General features: G+C 44.6%; 1 protein-coding gene across 1 annotated transcript in view; it reads right to left on the bottom strand.

Annotated features, from left to right (window-relative positions):
• The window catches only part of LOC310854429 (neuronal membrane glycoprotein M6-b-like), a 46,510-nt gene extending 24,477 nt beyond the window's left edge, over window positions 1-22,033 (bottom strand). Inside the window, exon 1 of the mRNA XM_083759075.1 lies at window positions 21,874-22,033. Within this exon, the coding sequence (XP_083615201.1) occupies window positions 21,874-21,943 (70 nt within the window). The 5' untranslated portion in view covers window positions 21,944-22,033. The remainder of the gene's footprint in view (window positions 1-21,873) is intronic.
• Window positions 22,034-22,996: the final 963 nt, after the last annotated feature.

The following is a 22,996-nucleotide window of genomic DNA, read 5'->3' as shown; positions in this document are numbered from 1 at the left end:
ATAATTGTGACAACCCTAGTGAGGGGGGCATAGAAAAGGGTTGGAAAATGGGGTACAAGAAAGCAGTGTTGATTTCGTCGACTAAAACTATGACGAAAAATGTTCACGACTACCTTTTTTCACTGACGAAATGCAAGAAAGAGAGGGAGAGGATGCATGGACACAGTGGCTGACACTGACAGAGGGAGAGAATGAAAAAGAGGGGGGCGAGAATGGCGGGTGAGAAGAAAGAGAGAAAGAAAGAAAGAAAGAAAGAAAGAAAGAAAGAAATGAAGATGGGAATCAACGAAGGAAAGAGTAATCGCCCCCCAAGAGAACGCCAAACGAAGTGATGAAATGAAGGCATTGAAGAGAGGAGAGAAAAAAAAGAAGTCGAAGAAGAACGGAACGAAGCGAAAGAGGAAGAACAGAGGAGGAGAGTGTAACAAAAAAAAGCGAAAAGCATTTCTTGGCCCCGGGGCCCGGCGAATAGCAGTTGCCATGGCAACGCGTTACCCACGACCCAGTTCAGCGGCAGAGAAGACCATCAGAGCCACACACATCCATGCACACACACACACACACACACACGATTCTTCACCCGCACATTTGCAAATGCACACAGACATGTATGCCATACACTTACTACTCAACTCTTAAGACACACATTCTCACGTGCACAAATACGACAGCAGTGAACCTTTCCTGCTCCACTGAACTTTGAACATATCCCACAGAATACAAAACGAAAAGCCAACCATTCAATAAGGAGCCAGGGATGCCTCAAGTACTGAAAACACGGCCTGTGTTGAGCTACTTACTTACTTACTTACTTACTTAAGCCCTTTGCTCCTCTAGGGTGCATAGGCCGTTGACAAATGTCCTCCATTTCTTGAGCTAGGGAGGTTTTAAATAACGAGTCAGAGAGGCTGGCACGTACCGCTAGCTTTCACTATTGATATGTATTTGACAAGAATTGAGTCAACGAATCTGCTGATCAATAGAGCGTTCATTCAAGAATGAGGTGATTTAGTCTTCTCAAAGGGAAGCTACATCTGTCTAAAACGAGGGAGAGAGAGAGTTTTTGAAGGCCCCATTTAGACTGCAGTCGCATCCAGTCAAATCTGATTAAAATCTGATTTATTTCTCAAATCCAGCCTCAATCAGATCTGTGCCACATCCAGATAGGAATCTGATTTGTTTAAATAAGTATATGTTCGATCCGATTCAGATCAGGTTACTGCATTCAGTCTGAGACGGATCTCCGATCAGACTCGAATCAGATTTGAAACCACCTCTGACTGTGGCTCAAGTCGCATTTACATGTAAGCCTGACTGATGCTTGGTTTCACGCCGACGTTGCGCAGCTATAACAGCAGATCTACAAGCTCACAACGGGTTGCGCTGCGCTGCGATGCAACGTCAGCGTATAGACCTGCGATTTGCGGAGCATGAGATGATGCGCCACCAAGCGTAACTCAGGCTTTACGAGAGTCACACACTAGCTGCCAGATGATTCAAAATGATGTGTCACTTAGTGATCAGACAGCTTCATGATTTGCCGTAAACTGCACTGGCCACAATGGCACAAATAACCTGACGTTCCATCATGGCTTCTAACACACATCAGTACATCTGGTCTCTTAAAAGAAGCTTTAATAATGCTGTGTGAATATTTCAACGGTCGGCCTGGTCCCCCGCCTAGGGCCATATTCCAATTTAGACGCTCTGCATTCATTATGGGGGCAATTTCCTCACAGTGCATTGTGGGTAGATTCCCAAAAGAGTTGCGGACAGAACCGAGAGAGAGAGAGAGAGAGAGAGAGAGAGAGGGAGAGAGAGAGAGAGATGGGGGGAGAGAGAGAGTGATGGAGTGCGAGTGATCACGAGGGAAAGAGAGAGGGGGCGATGTAGAGAGTGAGAGAGAGAGAGAGAGAGAGAGAGAGAGAGAGAGAGAGAGAGAGAGAGAGAGAGAGAGAAACTACAAGAGGCAGGGCAAGAGATAAAGGGAGCAGGAGATACGTGGAGCATTAGAGAGATGAAGTACATACATATGCTCTAAAAATGGCCGCCACCTTACCCAGCAAAGCACAGATGAAACTGAAACAGCTCCATCTGTTTGACAAAAGCAGTCTGTGCTACACTGTGCTACATAAATTTCCCCAAATAAAGGTGGCATGTTTCTCTCTTTTTGTTCTGCATCTGCCCACATCTGCCTGCATCTGCCCGCATCTGCATACCACAGGCTCACCCCATCCCCAAAACAAATATTGTGTGAACCTTTGTTTTCCTTCCATTAATCGGCTTGCTTTGCCGTTTCGACAGAAAGGTGACAATGTAAAATGCTGAGGGTGGGATCCCGGCACGAAGGTAAGTAAGCCGATCATATACCGGTGGCCCGTCCTTGATTCCAGGTCAGAGCGACCCCCACTTCTACTCTGCATTATACTGACCCTAACCTTCCAGCATGTCAGAAGTTGAACCCCTGTGCTTGTGATCAGTGGTGGGACAATATACTCACATTTGTGTCAGTAAAAGTATCAATACTGCAATATTAGAAATACTCTGTTACAAGTAGAAGGCCAGATTTAAAAAAAAAAGCACAAAAGTATTGGCTTCAAAATGTAAAAGATAGGCTACTCATTATGCAGAACGTCCCATTATTCGTTTTCAAATGTATACAAATATTTTGAAAATAGCAGCGCGCTTGTAGATCAGCTATTTTCAAACGGGCCGAAATGTATACGGGGTGTAAGTGGATAATGTATGTAACAATAATCATAAAAGTGATCCGAGATGTAGTGGAGTAGAAGTAAAAGTATTGGAGATTGGAAATACTCCAGTAAAGTTACTTAACCGATTTAGACCTGAGTCTGTGCGTCTGTGTCACCTTATAGCTTTTAACCACTTTAACCATTATTTTAAACTTAATTACCTGTTGAAAAATGGCAGATCTACAAGCTCTATTTTTGAAAAATCATGAAAATGTGTCAAATATATATATTTATATATATAACGTTTTTAACTCAAATATTTACTTCCGGGGGGTCCCTGGAACAACATATTTTGAGACGGGGGTCTGCGGCCAAATACATATAATTCTGGGGGTCCTTGACATGATACTAGATAGATATAATTTTACAGATTTAGAAGACATTTGTAGAGGGGCACGGTGGCACAGTCGGTAGAGCTGTCGCCTCACAGCTAGAAGGTCCTGGGTTCAATTTCCGCTGGGGACGCTGTGGGCGCTGGGGGCGTGTTCCCTCCTCCGCGTCATCAGTGCCCATACCCGAGGCGGGGTTGGCGAAAGGGCCTTTCTGTGTGGAGTTTGCATGTTCTCCCCGTGTCCACTAGGGTAGGTACCCTCACAAAAAACATGCAGTAATCCTGGTCTCTAAAACTGCCTCCCCCTGGCCAGCCGAGGCGCCTGATGGAGGGGAAAGGAACTCGTCGGAATAACGTGTTCCTTCCACGCGGGTAGTCCGCCCGGGAAACTCTCCCCTGTCAGGTGAAAAGAAGCAGCTTAGACCCCTCATGCATAGAAGGAAGCATGAGGTCAGTCCACTGCCCCCCCCCCACCCCCCCCCCCCCAGGTTGGCAGAGGAAGTGTAGCACCCAGGATTACATTAGATAATTGACACTGGGTGAAAAAATGGGGATACAAATTTGTAGAATCTGTGCAGTACTTAAGTAAATGTACTTGGCCACTTTCCAGCGCTGCATGTGCGGCTGCCTGCAAGGTCAGCAGTCGCACCGCAGCCCTGGTATAGAGTGGTACAGCCCTGGTATAGAGTGGTACAGCCCTGGTATAGAGTGGTACAGCCCTGGTATAGAGTGGTACAGCCCTGGTATAGAGTGGTACAGCCCTGGTATAGAGTGGTACAGCCCTGGTATAGAGTGGTACAGCCCTGGTATAGAGTGGTACAGCCCTGGTATAGAGTGGTACAGCCCTGGTATAGAGTGGTACAGCCCTGGTATAGAGTGGTACAGCCCTGGTATAGAGTGGTACAGCCCTGGTATAGAGTGCAATGAAGCGAATGGCTTTTAAATCCCTCTCTTGCCACTCAGAGCAGATGATCATTACCGACTGTACTACTGTGCATATCCGTCTACCCGCGGCTTCTAATCGCACAATACCCACATCACAGCTACAGTACATGCAGGGATAATTATTTCATTTATATTTAGAAAGACTGAAAACATTGTCGGACACACTGACGATGTGCGGCTCATGGCATATTTATTGTTTCCTCGTTTAATCGGGGGGTTAATCACGATCACAATATCTAGCAAAAAATAATAATCTGGATAAAGGTTTGAGTCCTAATCACGGTGGCGCGCTAATCGATGCGTTATCTATTTGACCTGTGGGCCGGGGTCTTCCCCGGGCCTGTTCCCTTCCTGGTGGTGAGGCCTTTTGTTCACCGCGTCCTGACCACATCCCCCCACCCCCCCCCCCCCCTTCTCTCATCTACTCTGCGGCATGGCAAATCGGGGTTAAACTCCAACAGCTGGGCACTAGGGGACACAAGTCCCTGGACACACACAATCACACATGCATGCATGGACACTCAAATGCACATACAATATACTGTACACACACAGTATATCACAGTTAAAGAGTACATATGCAAATATTATAGGGCACAAGGAAAGGTAATTGTATACACAGATGGAATGCGCAACAGGACACACACACAGTCACACACACACACACACACACACACACACACACACACACACACACACACACACACACACACACACACAAACACACAAACACACACACACACACACACACACACACAATTTGTCAACTACTGCAAGCGTGTTTGCACATTTATAGTACATCTGGCCTCCTATTCAGAAGTGGGACCATTTGAAACTACATGCCAACAACGTAAACTGCAAGAATACAAAGCGCCGTAAAACACGAACGCACACACAAACGCACAATCACTCAACTTTGCAGTCAAACATCACACACTTACGGCATACCATGAAAGTAAACTATTATAGAAAGTATCGGCTGTGTATATGTGAACATTCACAAATAATTACGCCAGCACACATTCCGTACGAGTGTTTAAACTGTGGTCACGTCGTATCTTTAGGACTGACTGTCCACACTGTTATGATGTACTTCAGACATCATCAACCTACTGTTAAGTTATCTGTTTTGGTTGCTGTGGTAATCGCTCCCCATTGCACAGGAATGCAAGCTACGCACACCAGCATCCTTGTAGTGGAGAATACAAGAAGAATCAAAGTGACTAGTCTTCAAGAGACATACGTAAAGGTACACACACTAGTAGGCCCAGGTGGCAATATTTTACTATAGAAACCTGTGGTATTCACGGAATGACATACTGTAGGTGTGAGTAATGCTTAACTTATGCGCTGCTGCTAAGCTTGTAGACTGGCAATTTTCGACAAAGATATTAAGTGTAGTGAAAACAGGAGGCATTAAAGCATTTGGTAGTGGTTAAGCTATAGTCACTGATAACTTTTGACAAACCTGGAGACCTCGGTCAGGCTGTATGTGTCTGTGAATCACAGTGTAGAGCAAGGAGATTGTCATCCTCTGGCAAGAAATTAACAGACTTTTTACACACACAGTGTAAAAAAGTGGGCAGTGAGTTCCCTTTTAACATAAAACGTGTTATACATTAGGCCACGGACCATAATTTTATGAAATATGAATAATTTCGCTTATAGGGACACGCCTGGAACCGCCTCAGGTACCTGGTACCCACATTGAGATCCAGTGACCATGGCACGCTACAGAGGGTGCATGCGTACTAACAATCCGACAGGCATTAGTCCGACAACACCGGCATGTGGGGCGGTTACAACTAACCCGTGGCCGGGGTTAAAACTCACCCGTGGCTCCCGACATGCGCGGCAGGTTAAAACTAACCTGCGGCAGGTTACAAGTAACCCGCGGCAGGTTACAAGTAACCCGTGGCTTCCTGTGAGGTTAGGTTTAGGGTTGGGTTTTGGTAGGGTGTCGGACTCATGACTGTAGGACTGTTAATACGTCGGACCAAACACATGCTTGCACCCCACTACAGAGCAAGACGCCATCACTGGACGCAATCGCGCTCAGAAGACAGAGAAAGCGTCTGTGGCAGAAGTCAAGACATAGCCAACATAAAAGGGAAAGAGGTGACTGTGCCTGGGGGTACAGTCAACCCCCCCCCCCCCCCCCCCCCCCCCCAATGCAAGAGCCAGGACAAAGGCAAGCCAAAGACCAAAAAAAGAGCGCCAGAAGACGCAACAAGTCAAAAGGGTAAAGGCCAAAAAGAAAACAACAAAAGGGTGTGTTGTTGTGCAGAGGATTCTATAGCTCTGGTAATAAAGACAAAGAATAGTGAGGAAATATCCGGCTGCTGCTGCTGCAGAGAAAGTTATAATAAACATGAGAAAAAGGTTTGTAGACACCACTGAGACTCAGAGCATTAACCACTTTCAACAAACAAGTGGTTTAATATAATGTAACTTATCTTAGGGACATTCTATTTGAAGCTCTATATCAGGGGTGGGCAACTTTGATGATGGAGAGGGCCACTATATTTCCCCACTCACTCCAGAGGGCCACATTGCATATACGGTCAGGCAGAAGCCTCTTATCTCCCTATTATTACTTTTTTTTTTAACTTTTTTTCCATATCAATGTCCTACTTTGTCATCCTATTACACAAAAGCAGCAAAAATAGCTAATCTACAAGCTCAAAACGCGTCGCATTGCAACACGTTTTGAGCTTGGAGAAAAAAGGGAGAAAAAAGCTACTAATATAGATTGAAGTAATTACTTTGTATGTTTGGAATTTGTAACAACTGAAATCAATAATATATCAGTATTCGGATATTAACCTGCAGGCCGCATTAAGTGATGGTGAGAGCCGCATGTGGCCAGTTGCCCATGCATGCTCTATATAATCCCATGGCATAGAACAAGGCGAGCTTTATCCATCACACTAGAGGTAGCTCAAATATAATATAAGTGTATTTGAGCTCCACTAGTGAAGTGTTCCTGTGTGAAGCTAAATGGAGATGACAGCCCCGCTGTTCCCGGGTCTCTCCTCTCTTCACTGTCAGATGAAGTCGAGCGTGTCGTGGGTCTACACAGATGATTATGACCACTGCTCTGGACCCCTGCGGATTGAACCCTGCAAGGAACCTTAACCAGTCTATATCAAATGTCCCTACACTGTGCCTCATCCAAAATCTCTTTTATAAAACGCATCAGGTGAACCACTGCGTGAGGTCCATTTTTAAATGGTTTCGAACAACCTCGCCTCCTGAAAAGAGGACCGGGGCACGCCATTTGAACTTAAATCTGAAATACTCTGTTTAAAGTAAAAGACCGGAATTCAAAATGTACTTTTTGAAGTTTTCAAATACATACAAATATTATTGAAAATAGCATATCCGACGCATTGTGAACTTTTCGTATGCCCGAAATGAAGTGGTTAATGGATGTTTTGAAATGATAAAAATCTACAAACTAGCAACTAAAGTCTTCAACAACCAGTCTTGTGATCACGTATGACTGGCAGTCCACAATAGAGTTGGCCCTAGCAATAGTTTTTAATATTTTCTTATTTTCTCCTTTTACTGTGTTTTGAAATGCATTATGTTTTTGTATGCTGTCCTCTCGTGTCTTGTAATGTCAGTTTTGTTTAGTGTTCAATGTCCTAAAGGGACTACGGATGGAAAATAAATCTGCTAAATCTGGTGTATTTACGCTTTTTTTTTTTTAAATGTACTGTTCATTAATCTAAATTGTCTAAATAAACAAATATTTAAATAAAGTAAAGTTTTCAAATAAATGTAGTGCAGTAAAAGTACAATATCTGGATCCGAGATGTAGTGTAGTAGAGGGAAAAGTATTGGAAACTGGTAAAGTAAACGTACCTCATAATGTTACTTAAGTACAGTACTTGAGTAAATGTGCTGAGTTACTTTCCACCATTGGTGTGACCGTATAGTGGGTGGATGGTATTTTATTCCCGGTTCAATTCCGGCATGTTACAGTACATGCATGTCTTTCCCTTCCAGCCTGCAAATTCAAAGCAAAACTAGAAAAAGTGCCCCTCGGTCTCCACCAGGCCAGGTCAGGTTGTGGCCTCCTGGTGGCGCTATAATAGGCCAATGGGAAAAGGGTGCCATTTCTTCCTACGCCTTTGATGGCAATTGGAGATTTTTTGGAGGCATTTGGTTCCAAAAATGTGTTTTGCCAAAATCCACCTGTTGGTGGAGCTATAACAGGCCAATGTGAAAAGGGTGGGATTTATTCTTCAGCCTAGTAGGAAAGTGCATGAAAATGTTAATTGCACATAAATTGCACGCTGCATTTGATTTGAGGCTTTTTGTTCTAAACAGGCCAATCCTGCAAACTTTGGAGGCCAATGTTAGCCAATTAGGATGGAATATGAAATATCGGCCAGATCCGTCTTGAGCACAAGACTATAGAGATACTGTGTAACGATGTGCGGGATATTTGGACTAAATCTGGAGGAGTAATATCAAAGAATGTGTTTTACAAAAGTTGGCCTCCTGGTGGTGCTATAAAAGGCAGATGTGAAAAATGCAGGTCAAAGGTTTTTCCTTGGCCTCTAGGACGTGTGCATGCAACATTTCACGCAGATCGGTGCCGTTATAGGTAATAATTTGAAGATCTGCCTCATGGTGGCGCTATAACAGGCCGTTCTGGAAAATCTGGGGCACAGGTTCGTTGTTGGCATCTAGGGAGTGTGTGTGCAAAGTTTGGCATCGACCGGGCTAACGGTGCCGGAGATTAGCTAGTAACGGACGGACACACGGACGGAGTGCAAAACATGCTCTCCCCATGCCTTATTCAAAGGCACCATCATCTCAGTGATCACCTGTAATGCGATGCGATTGATGGTCGGTTCAGCGGACTCTAACAATGGCTATTAGTGGATTAGTCCCCTGTTCCACCAAAAAAAAGTATGGCCCCTCTGGCCAGGCAGGAGCGATGATGTGCCGGTAATTGCTCCGCGGGTTATGTAACTGTGGGCTGTGTGACTGTGGGATGATGATGTCACTTTCTCTGAGATGTCAAAGTCAGTGGCCCCTGGACGTGGGCCCTTCAGCCGCTCACTGATGATACGATTACACAGGGTCCCGTTTACAGTAGAACGGCCTCAGGGGGCCGCAGGCCGCCTGCCACACAAGGAATGAGAGATTGCGGTGTGTTGGTGTGTGTGTGTGTGTGTGTGTGTGTGTGTGTGTGTGTGTTAAATTGAGAACAGATAGAGCAGAACCAGTTCTCTGAGTACGTTTACATTGCCAACGCAAAAAGTGGAACAAAAAGTATGTACAATTGAAAGTCAGAATCTCCAATAAATCAATTTCGAAGATCGAAGATCACTCGATGCAGAGGGAATACACACAATGATTAGTCTTTAGGGTGGTTGTGTTCCATTTTATATCCTTCTCCTATCACAGCAGCTCACGAATCTTGCTGCTGTGTTTGCACATTAATGTTGTACTTCGCTCTGCAGATATGGGAGTTTTTTGGTCAATAGTCGTGTTTCAAAATCTCCGTGGGAAATATGTGTCTCTGATGTCTTTCATTGCCATCCGCGAGCATGAAATCATTTCAACCAAGCAAGAATTAAGATTTATCCCAAACTAATCCAAGTCGGAGCAGTTCCACTAACCGTAACAAACCAAAAAATGATTATGCTGTCAATAATCTACACAGGTGTCAATCAACAGTACGATGCTGAATTGCTGATAAGTACGAGTGCTATAAGCGGCATGGGACGCCCTTTTATGGGTGTGTGGAAGAGGAACAGATTGTGCAACAGTGGGCGATGGAGGGAGGCCAGGCCAGGCTGGCAGCGTGCAGGAACAAGGCACGCTGCGCCAACCTGCCACTCGCTATGCTATTCATATACAGTATCCGCCGTAGACTAATTTGCACCGCGCAGCGTGAACTCGCTCGCCTCCCGCACATCATGCATGCCCGCCCACCCACGCACAAAACATGAGGAGATGTTCATTTCCAAATATACGGAAATGAGTATATATGGAAAGAATTTCTGGCAGTCATATTCTTTTTTTAATTTTTATCCCACGATTTTGTAACCCAGTTTTCTTTTTCACCCAGTGCCAATTATCTAATGTAATCCTGGGCGCTACACTTCCTCTGCCAACCTGGGGGGGCAGCGGACTGACCTCATGCCTCCTTCTATGCATGAGGAGTCCAAGCTGCTTCTTTTCACCTGACAGAGGGGAATTTCCCCGGCCGGACGTAGCGCGTGGAAGGGACACGTTATTCCGACCAGTTCCTTTCCCCTCCATCAGGCGCCCCGGCTGGCCAGGGGGAGGTAGTTTTAGAGACCAGGATTACGGCATGTTTTTGTGAGGGTATCTACCCTAGGGGACACGGGGAGAACATGCAAACTCCACACAGAAAGGCCTTATCGCCAACCCCCGCCTCGGGTATGGGCACTGATGACGCGGAGGAGGGAACACGCCGCCAGTGCCCACAGCGTCCCCAGCGGGAATCGAACCCAGGACCTTCTAGCTGTGAGGCGACAGCACTACCAACTGTGCCACCGTGCCCCCTCTGGCAGTCATATTCCAAATTGGAATCGCATGCCATGTTGAGGAGGGACCTCTGAGAGCAACTCCAAAGAATTTGTCCACTTTTGCCCATAGTGACTTGCTTGCTGCATCGTTCTGTCGACTGTCATACCAAGTGCCCAGGGGCCAAGTGCCCTCCATGGAGTGCATTTTTCTAGTTTAAAGAGCTATATTTCCGTTAAAGAATACTTAAATAATATTCAATATTCAATCATCATTGCCAAAGCCAACGTGTTGTTGCAATAAGGGCCTTTCTCGGCCCCACCCCGCTCCCAATGTTTACATTGTGTTTAGGATCCAAGATGGCCGCAGCACCAGGAGGGGTGGGGCAAAGGGGAGCGGGCGGGGTCAACATATACCCTTACTGGGATGCGTTCACTCATTCTTGTGTCTGACACCTGTCTTGTGTCTGAACACAGCTTTGATGGATGTGTTCTGCCCCCCTCCCCCCATCAAACAAACCATTGAGCTTCCACTGGAAATGCATTGGAGCGGCCATTAAACACAGACAAAACACAAGACCGGTGTCTTGAATGTGTGAATGCAGCCCAGTAAGGGTATATGTCGACCGCGCCCCGCTCCCCTCTGCCTCACCCCCTCCTGGTGCTGCGGCCATCTTGGATTCTAAACACAATGTTAACAATGGGAGCGGGGTGGGGCCGAGAAAGGCCCAAGGGGTCAAGTAACAAGTAGAATGTGGAAAAACAACGTTACTGTATAGTAGAGCCCTCCATTTGGATTGCAAAGGTTTTTCAATTGCTGTGGGGGCGGACAGGGCGTTCAAAGAAAACAACAACCTGTGGGTCAAGCACCGTCCCACAATAAACTGTATGTAGCCCACCTGAAGCGTGCACCGTTGCAGCATGAAGTCAACAAAACAAGTTGAAAAGATCAAAGCTGGCGATTACAAAGCAAAAGCAAAGCATTGAGGAGGCAGGTCTGACATATTGCATTCCCCATGTTTGATGTCTTGTTACTGAAAATAATTGACACAAGCAGTGAGCACAGCCTACCCTACTGTGTCGCTGTCCTTGGTGCTGTAGTAGCCGTCTCTGTGTGTGTCTCTCTCTCTCTCTCTCTCTCTCTCTCTCTCATATTCTGTGTTTCTGTTTGCAGTGTAACGGACGGACGGACAGGAGCGAAAACATTTGGGCCGAAATTCTTTGACGTACAAGCTGCATCATTGGAGTTTCAGGAAAGGTGGAATGGAATTGAGAAAGAAAGAAAGAAAGAAAGAAAGAAAGAAAGAAGGAAAGAAAGAAAGAAAGAAAGAAAGAAAGAAAGAAAGAAAGAAAGAAAGAAAGAAAGAAAGAAAGAAAGAAAGAAAGAAAGAAAGACCAGATGTCAGCATGGCAGTGGGAAGAAATACTGACATATAAAGTGAATGATATAAACATAAGGTGCTTGGTATAAATAGCAGTGGAATATAAGGCAGTAAAAGGCTTAAGGAAAAATCTATGAAATGAGGCAATTAAAAGTACAGTCATATACAGTGAGTCGTACACAGAAATATGACCATGACTGTACAGAACACACACAATGCATGGTGTTGTGAGCTTGTAGATCGTCTATTTTTGCTATTTGGTAAATTTAGATCGGGGCACAGAAATTAGGTGAAAGAAAACGTGAATATGAAGACACAATAGCGTTCCATGTTGCCTCGCCCACACCGGGGTCACTGACACGTAAACGAATACAGGCACACACACACACAGGCACACACACACACACACACACACACACACACACACACACACACACACACACACACACAACCAGATGGAGCCTGACAGCATGCTTTGGGCAAATAATGGCTCCAAATGAAGAACACATGAGTCTCTCCCTCTGTGATGGCTCTCACATGCTACTGCACACCTTCAGGGAAGGGAGGACAATCAAAGTGTGTGTGTGTGTGTGTGTGTGTGTGTGTGTGTGTGTGTGTGTGTGTGTGTGTGTGTGTGTGCACTGCCACTGCACGCGCGTGTGTGCTGTGTTTAAAAAAACATAATCAGTGTTAAAGGACAACTTCAACCAAGGTTCATGTTTTAGCTTGTTATTAGAGATTGTAAAAGATGAGTGTTACATTTGTATCATTTGCTGCTTTCTTTAGCTTTTACAAAATGTTACGATGATTTCTATGAAAAAAAACGAGTCTGCGATTGTTTGAAAAATAGTGGCGGCAGCGGGATTCGATCCCGGGAGGTGTGGATGATTAGCGAAGCGTGCTACTGAGCAGGCTGCTCTGTTTTCAGGCTGTATTAGAATGTGAAAATGCCCCGCCCCGCTAGCCTGATTATCAGACTGTAGCTTTCTTGAAGCTTCAGTCTGACATTGTCTCCTGTCTGAGCGATTTCAAGGGGGAGGGGATTAGAATTTCCCTCAACCAATAGCCATTGTTGTTGTTTTTCCCTCCTTCCTCATGTGTGTTGCGCTGTGTGATGACGCTGAAAACGCTGATTGGTTGTTCGTTAGACCCACCCCCACCACCGATTCTCATTGGATAATAAATTTTTGTCCCGAAGAAATTATAGGTTCACAGTGCAACACCAGACCAAGAGATGCAGTCAGAGAGTGGGCGGGGTCTTTGGGCTGGATCCAGGCTACCGCCCCGCGGGATCCCTACTACTAGTACCAATGGGAAATGAAAGCAGACCCCATGCAACAACATACACATTTCCGATTGTGAGCTTTTGGATTGGTTATTTAATTTTCACATTTTCAATCGAGACAAATAACTGTGATACTGATTTGATTTGAAGTGGTATCGCCCAGTGACTCCTACTTTGAACACCAAAGTAACACATGGTATTGTCCTGTTGCCCTGGTGCTGTCAAAGAGACGCCATGGTAGAGTTCATGCTTACGTGACACACATGCACACACACACGCACGCACATGAAACGCCCGGGATTCGAACTTTGTGTGTATGTCTGTCTGTCTGTATGGAATGTGCTCAGCTGATTGGCTGAGAACGGAATGTGATGTATGATGAGGTATGATGATAAGAGGAGGGGGGGGGGGGGAAGGCAGGGGCCCAAGCCCCAAAGGCCCCCCTTCTGCACGTGCCTGCATCTGGGTACCAATAGAGGACACATGCATAAAGTGAGTGTCAAATCGAGTGAGTGTTAAAAGTGAGTTTAACGTTGTTTAATGCAATCAGACATGACTTTTTAGTTTGGATGTATGGGCTGTCAAGGCCAGAAAGTACTTTTTGACACTCTGTAGGCGTTCTACTATTGATAATCTCATCGTTTAATCTTAATACATCATTAAAAGAGTCTTCTTTGCCAATTAGCTTGCATACCACAGTACAGACATAATCTTAGTCATAGGTTGGAATCCTGCTCATACTCTGTATCACATCTCATCTCTCTTTCTACTCCATCTGTCCTGTAACTCCATGCTAAAAGGCAAGAATTTATTTAAACCTTAAACATTATCAACAATAGGTTTCATTACCGGTGTAGACTAGACTCAGTTTAAAGTAAAGAATAAATAAACTCTCTCTCTCTCTCTCTCTTATATATATATACTGTATATATAAGCTATTGCTATTGTAATCTCATGGATCTGATCTGAAAACCAGCACAACTCAAGAATGGCAAGCAGACGCCGTGTTATGTAATGGTGCGATGGTACGCACACACACACGTACTGTATGCACACACTCACTCACTCACGCATGCGCCCATGTGTGTGTGTGTGTGTGTGTGTGTGTGTGTGTGTGTGTGTGTGGGAGGAGGGGGGGTATGTATTGAGGCAAGGTAGGAACAGTGAAAGGAGGTATACAGTACGTTCACACAGGTCAAGTCACTCATTTAGAACAAAGAGGAAAGCTGGCAAGAGAGAGAGAGAGAGAGAGAGAGAGAGAGATGTCCAGGGTGCTGCACAATTGCACTGAGAAAAACGCTTCCACACTTATTGTTGACACCTGTGGGTGTGGCTCTCCAACAGTGTTGATTTTGGCAGCAATTTTTGATGTGGTTTTATAGGGGATTCACACTGAGACGGACTGAGTCTGTTTCATTCCAACCGTTCCCGAAACGGTTGCCTGGTCCCCGCTGGCCATGATTCACATTGCCTGAGATTCAACAGCGCACCCGGGCGGCGGGTACACTTGCATAACACACTTTGATCCTCCAGGTGGTGGTGTGCTTGATGGCTGGCACTAGAGACCGACCGATAATCGGTACACCGATAATCGGTACACCGATATATCGGTGGCCGATATGACCATATACAGTATATGGATCGTATCGGTGAAAATGTCTCAGATTGGCCACCGATATAAAGAATACATGCTGCGTCTGGTTTAAACCTAGTGTAATGATTTATTTTCTCCAGCAGAGTGTACCCCCATGCGGTCCCGGGGACGTTTGGGCGATCCACTCCCGGTAACGGTAAGCATCATTCACACTACCACAACATCTGCCAAGTGGCCCCGAGGGCGCACCCGGGACCATAGTGTGAATCGCCCGTTAGTCATATTTTAGTCACCTGAAATGTTTTTGTTAGTCTAGTTTTAGTTGACTAAATATCATACGATTTCAACCGACTAAATCTTTTGGCATGCCTTAATGGTGCCGTAATGCCTGATTTTACATTTGGCTGCATGCTGAAAATAGCCAATCTACAAGCTCATTGATATATGATATAATTATTTGCTAATAACTGCTTTACGATTTTGTCGGATATTGTCTCTATTATTAAGGTTATTGTAGCAGTCAATTTATATTGGGGGTCGGGAGGGGCGTGGACATTGCCAAAGCATTCCCATCCCCAGCGGGAATCGAACCCATGCAGGACCTTCTAGCTGTGAGGCGAAACAACTGTGCCACCGTGCACCCAATATATATTATTTTAAAGCAAAACAAATTAACTCAAACCTTTGCTTCTGGGGTCCATGAAACGTAATATTTTGAGATGCGGGTCCGCAACCAAATACACATAATGTTTGTTGGGTGTCCTTGACATGAAAAAGTATGCCAACTACTGATATTGAAACATACGTTTTTAAGAAAGAAATCTGGATTCAGAAGACATTTTATAAATCTGGTCTCAGGTTTTAAAGCAATGGAATGTGCTTGACCGTTCAGAGAACACATTGCAATTTTCTGTGTTTTGCACACTGCTACTAAAGTAAAAAGGCTCAAATCATCCGAGTTGCACCAGCGCTTTCTTCATTCAGGCTATTTTTGCTATGACGAAGTCTATAGAGCTTAAGTGGTTAAGTTATGTTTTTTTTTTTTATTCTTATGTTTCCAGAAGCTGCTCCTCTAGTGTTGTAACCATGTTCAGAAGTCATTCGTAACTGGTGAGCCAAGCTATACGGCTTACCGGTGGTGATAATGTTCCGCAGTAGAATTAGAAGACTCACCGCTAATTTCTTTTCAACCATTAGCCATGCCAGATGTTCAAGCATATAACTAATACTTGTCCTGTATGAACAGCCTAGTGGCAGACGAGCTGCTTAATTCTGCGCAACCTGCAACTTTTTAAAATCAGATTTTGTAGCTGATGACCAGATAACAGGGCACTATTCTAAATGAGACAGAACCAAAGAATGAATAACAGATTTCATTATGGAGGGAGTGATGAAAGCAGAACACTTTCTAGTAGGGATGTGCCGATGAGACATTTTGGCCGATATCGATATCCGATATAATGAATTGCTGTTATGGCCGATATTTGGGTGAGACCGATATTACCCATGTCGATATGATCTCATTCTGTATTGAAATATTATAATAATTTTGTCCATTCTGAAAAATACATGTAACAGGGTATCTGCTGCAGTCTAAGGCAAGTCAGATTTAACTTAAATACCTTTATATTTAATATTGTGAGCTTGTAGATCTGTTCCAAGCTGTTACTTTGGGCTTGCTTATCTGTAAAGACAGACCGACGTCTGATGGATTAATCGAACCGATGCAGATTAATCTAAAAACAACTAAAATCAAATCTCCCATCACTACTTCCTAGTCATACCGCTTCCCCTTCCCATCTATTAAGATGTGAAGTGTCATTCTGTCAGTACTTTTCTCACTAAGGTTTAGCAGTAATACCTGCTTTAAAAAGCTATGCCAATACTTTCCCTGTAGTAAAATATGTAATATAATATTAGAGTATTTAAAGAAATATTGTATATAAAATTGAAACAATACGTTTCATGCAATCCCTTCTCATACTATCCAATAGTGAATGCGATGTGCCATAACACTAGTGCTGAGCCATGGCAGCAGAGAAGAGAACACTAATGGTTGGTGTCTTCAGAGTTCTGAGCACAGCTGATGTCTATAGAAGTACAGATTAGAGATTATGCCAAGCAATCAGGCAAAAAACATCAATGTGTACTGTATGTCCCCTCTCTCTGGGATTATGAACAGTTCCACTCTCATTTTCCAGTTCATAAACTAAACTAACTCCTCCAATCGAGACCATGAACTCCCATTTACCGCAATGAAGTCTCTAAACGTAACCGTGACACTAACGTAACGTAGCACTTGTACTGTACATTGAATGTGAGACTGTACATGGTGTTGGTGTTCCTCAAGCAGAATGTTGGACATACAGCAAGATTATAGCCCTGGTTATATAAAGAAGTAGCCCTGGCTATAGCTCTGGTCCATAGCCTTAAGACTTCCGCCTTAAGGCTATGGGACTCTCAATTCATTGCCCTCGCATGAAATGCAGCACAGCCTCTCGACTTGTGCTAAAATAAAAAGAACGATTTTACTCCTCACCAATACAAAGACGGTTGTGGTGCAAAAAGCCTACTTTACATATTGGACGCACTCTGAGCCCACCACACGTAATAAAATGCACTTTTTGCCCTTCCGAAAAATCTTGGGGGCGCAGTGGAGTAACTAAAAGTATATTTTTTTTAGTAAGGAACAGCAATGTGTGTCCCTATGTCTGTCTGTTTAGGGTACCAACAGGTGACAAAGCACACACAGCACCACTCATTTCAGACAGGTCTGATTCTTTTTAAGTACGCTAACAACCATTTCCTTGCCCATTGTACAAGCATTACCTGTGTGTGTCTCAAACAAAACCTGAACTGGAATGGTAAGTCCCTCAATGCTGTCTGTCAGGAAAGCAGGATATTGAAAGTACGGTATAACACAGATTGGCCTTCAACATCAAATACTACAGCTGCCATTCTGGGGCGTCCTGGAGGCGTAGAGTCAGAAACGAAAGCAGTGCCTCCGGCTTGGCCGGGCAGTGGGCATTCCAACAAACACAAGTCACAGTGTTCGTGGGTGGGAATTAAGCCCTCGAGGATCATGTCGTCATTGCCGTTATTATTTATTTAGTCACAAACTCTTATTATACTTTTCATTGGCTCAATATTTATAAAACAAGAATGACTCAGTCATAACTGCCAAGTGCAGCAAGCTCTCAGTTAGCTCATAACATTAGCTTCTGTTGCCACTCGCGTTCCACTTCTCTCTTGCGTTCTCATACAAAACACAATAGCAGCCGTTCAGACTATGGGTTTTGTATACGTGTAAGTCTCCCATTGGCTTAGACTCAGAGGCAACCAATAATGAAAAAGTGTCTACTAAGGTCGCTAGTAGAGAAGTAGCAAATGTAGTCCAGACCTGGCAAAAACACACAGACTTGTACTTTTCTTCCTAACTAACAGGTGAAAGTGTATGGTGTCTCCATGTGTATCAGAGCAGAGGAGGCACACTAGAGATCTTCCGAAACCATTCATTCTTCACGATTCGATTCGCGCAACTTGCATATCGGACAATACAGAGTACAACTCGGATACCAATCCATAGCAAACATCTAGGAATAAATTACAATTTCCATTAATAATAATTAAAGTGCAGCCACAAGCTGGTAAAATAATAATAGTGTAATTAACAGTAGTGAAACATCAACTTGTACAAAATGCAAAATAATTAAGCACTGTTAATAAAATAAAAATATCATCATGTGATGTGATATATTACTTTGGTATGTTACTGAGTGATCTGGGGAGATGCTGAGCAGGGCGAGGGAGCGCTTGCTCATTCTAGGAACTCCAAATATCACCTGCGGCTCTGCATCATATGCGTTGTAAACCCACATGAGCTGCAGATTCACCGTTTTGCCGGTTTACATGGAGACGGGAGGAAACAGCGTTTTCAAAGATTTCCACTCTGGAAGGTGTTTTCACTTTCACCACCCGTTTTCGATGAACACCGTTCTCTTGTAAAAGGGGCCTGACATTCACTGTCTGTTCACTTTACTTTTAAACAAATGGTGTTTTGTTGTAAGTCTATATGTGAGAACACTACAATAGTAAATTACTTTCTAAACTGTTTTCCATCACAAAAACACATGTGCGACAGACAGACACACAACCCCAAACTTCATTTCTGAGTCTGCGCCACAAATCTTCAGCATCTTAACGGGAGATAAGCTTATGGTCGCAGCATTCCAGCTGTCAAATGCACACACACACACGCACGCACGGCCACACTCACGCATTCCAGCTGTCAAATGCACACACGCACGCACTCGCTCGCACGCACACGCACGCACACGCACACGCACACACACACACACACACACACACACACACACACACACACACACACACACACACACACACACACACACCAAGCAGGCCATCCTTAAATCTAGTCCTATGTCTAGCATTACATTAGTGTCATTGGTAGGTTCAGTGGTCTGACACATCACTCACACATCACTGGAATAGACCCCTCTAAAAGCCCCCCCAGGACCTGGGTTAGACAGACATGAATGCCACGATGGATGGTGTGGTAAATTTGACTGGTACATACTACACAGTGATGGAGAGTATACTCACATGTTTTATTTAAGTAAATGTATCAATACTGCAATGTAGATACAACTCTGTTACAAGTAGAAATCCCCTATTCAAAATGTACTTGAATAAAAGTACAAAAGTATCTCCATCAAAATGTACCAAAAGTACTCATTATGCAGAATATCCTGTTTCACGTTGTCAAATGTGGAAGAATATATAAAAATATTTTTTGCAGACCTACAAGCTCACAGTGCGCTGCATCGCGATGCATTGTGAGATCCCCCCCCCCTTTGCACATTACATCACAGCTAGAGATATTGGTGGCAACTACCTGCAGTGAGAAGTGAACACTAAATGTGTTTCATTTGTGCTGTTGTGTGCCAGCATGGACAGTGTACATTTCATGCTGGCATACATCTAACCGGTCTCACCCAAACATGGTGAAATAGCACGAATTGCAATTCCGTACATAGACGCCTAGAAAACCCCAAAATTCATACATATTACACTGAAATCCTCCCCGTAGACAATGACGGAGGGGTGCCGTCTCTAGACTCTCTACCGAACTTGAGCCACGGGAGATACCACAGAGCGGCCTAAGAGCCGTGATTTGCCGTGTCGAGTGTTGCGAAGTTCGGCAGAGCCGACTCAGCCCCTTCCGAGTTGTAACCCTAGCACAGAATCGTAAATAATGTCAAACCCAAACTCACCCAAACACGGTGAAATAGCCCGGATTGGCAATTCCGTACAATACTATAGCCTAGCGACAGCCGCCTTAGCCATGCCTCCGTATATAATGTTACTGTATGTACGGATTTTGGGGTTTTCTAGGCGTGTGTGTGTATGTACAGAATTGCTATTTCGCCGTATTTGGGTGAGATGCAAACATGTAGGCTACTGAAACACACAAAAACAAAAAAAAGAAACACACCCACATAATGTTAATTACCTTCAGCTGTGTTTACTTGTCAAAATGTCTGCTGCTGTCAAAATGGTCCATTGCTCAGTCTCTAGACTATACAATTTAAACCATATTTTAAAAAGTTGGCTATTCTGTGATGTTGAATATAATGTTTTATGACATCCTTTATGGTTGTCATAAAGGAAACCTGCAATTATTATGCATACAGACAGAGAGAGAGAGGGGGGAGGCATAAATAAAAAATATAATATATAACAAGATGACAGCTCTCTTCTTGAATTAAGGTATGGGGTAAACATGGAGTAAATAAGAACCTACTATTACAGTCATCTAAACTGTCCAGTGTCCACGGTTTAGTCTGCATCCATTCCAGACAAATTAAGGTGCAATCACTGCCACAGTGCCACATCAAAAACACACCACCACCACCACCAGATACACCCACTCTGTGGAGTCTTCGTTCTATCCTATTAAGCGCTCACACACACAGCCGTATAGAAGGTGTTTCAATAAGATAATCTGTTGAAATCCAAAGCCACAATTCACTGTGTGTGTAATGTGATGTGATGTGAGTAAGCCCATGGTGGCCACTGCATGCATGCATGGTGCCTTATAGTTCGAGGACTACGGTAATAATAACCTACTATGGCCATGGGCGTGTTGACCATCCCCCCAGTGTGTTTGTGTCAAGTGTGTAGCCTATATCAAGTTGATCAGATCATGTCATGATTTGATTTTAAATCACTGCAGTCTACAACGCAAGACCACCTCTTCATACAGCCATGAATAGGCACTACGGTACTCGATCAGTCGAGGGATCTTATGAATCTGTAAGACATAACATAACAGGCTACACACAGTCACAACACACACCTTTCGCAAATTCGCAAAACAATGCCGTCCTGCCGCTGCGCTCAGGCGCACACGTGACGCGCGCGCACGCACGCACACACACACACACACACACACACACACACACACGCTTTTATTATGCTCCAGTCTTATTTCCCTGCTCATTAATTAGATAGGGTAATGAGGTGATCCCACACGGCTGCAACAAAGCACGGCAAATTAGCATTAATATCACATTCATGCCCCATAAAACAGACTGTGAGCGCCCCCACCCCCTCCACACACACACACACACACACACGCCTCCTTATCCGTCTGCCGCCGCGGCGCGCACCAAAATGTCAAACACCAATAGCCTACACGAAACAATATATGCAGATAATTGATTTGTATGTGTTTGTTTGTTTGTTTTAATTCCACGCTCCGCTGGCTGGTTTGCATTGATCAATTGTTTTGCACAGCATTGATGTCTGTAGCCTTTACACACCGAGCCGAGGGATCTGAGCCCCCCGCCTACTGCTGCTGGTGGTGGTCGCTATTGTGTCGCCGGCGTCGCCGCGCACCGAGAAGAAGCCATTGCCAGGTTAAAGCGCTCAGCCATGCGCGGATCGAGCAGCAGGAGGAGAAAGGAGGACGCTGGCGAGGGAATAATAATAATAATATACAAATGTCTCCAAAACGCGCAAAAAAAAGGTCACCGACTTCCGTACCTTTGCTTTCTTGTCCTTCGTCTTGATTTTCCTCCGCATTAGACTCCTGGGTAGGCTTTGTTCCATCCATTTTGAAATAGTTTCCCCCTGTGGCACTTGTACCCTGACTGGATGCAGTATCCTGTCGACTTGTCTTGTGCTCGCTCTCGCGCTCTCTCTCTCTCTCTCGCTCTCTCTCTCTCTCTCTCTCTCTCTCTCTCCCTCGCTATCTCTCTCTCCGTCTCTCGCCGCTTTTTCTATTAACCAACCAACCAACCACCACCTCCCCGTCAAGTCAACCCTCTCTCTCTCTCTTTGTATTTTACAATCTCTTTTCAAGACGGCGACGTAACTGCGTGTGCTATCAGATGGATTGGGTTTATTTTTGCTTCAGATTAACGCAGCCCAAACGATGCCAGGCGACGCTTTGGCGCTACGTCACGTCACTCACACACACACACAGGCCTACTTTGGACAAGGATGATCATGATGATGAGAGTGGTGCTGATGTGATGCCTCGACGCTTTTTGAATGCCCCACTTGGAGATGAGATTATACGGTGATAGATAGGAGATATTTCTGCATGTCTTTCCCCCCTTATCATCCCAAGACAATGTCAATTTATTTCATCAAGAAAAGGCCTATAGCTGTCTGTCTGTCGCTCTGTTTTTCATTTTCACTCTCTTGTGTTGTAGGCTAATGCACCACCACAGTTTTTTCTGAAGATGTTTTACTGCTTACTGTGCACACACAAGCCTGTATGAGTGCTCTCATTCTCACTCACACACACGCACGCACATACACGCACGCACGCACGCACACGCACACGCACACACACACACACACACACACACACACACACACACACACACACACACACACACACAGTACGCACGCACACACCTGAATTTCCCCACGGGGATCATTAAGGGTCTACCGTCCGTACCCTATCGAACACCCCCCCAACACCCTCTCTCCATCTGGTAACTTGAGGGAGAGTGGAATTGCGGGGGTTGGGGGGGTATAGTATATGGACCAGAGCTATAGCTAGGTTGGGGGAAGACAGCAAAAAAAAGTTGCTTGTATGTATTTACATTTTAAAGGTAGAAGTGAGAGAGGCAGAGACATTGTGGAACACATAAGA

Source organism: Protomyctophum parallelum (assembly GCF_964188405.1).
Source record: "Protomyctophum parallelum genome assembly, chromosome: 23".
NCBI classification, from domain to species: domain Eukaryota; kingdom Metazoa; phylum Chordata; class Actinopteri; order Myctophiformes; family Myctophidae; genus Protomyctophum; species Protomyctophum parallelum.
The sequence above is the reverse complement of the archived record's forward strand: the minus strand, read 5'-3'. Positions and strand labels throughout refer to the sequence as shown.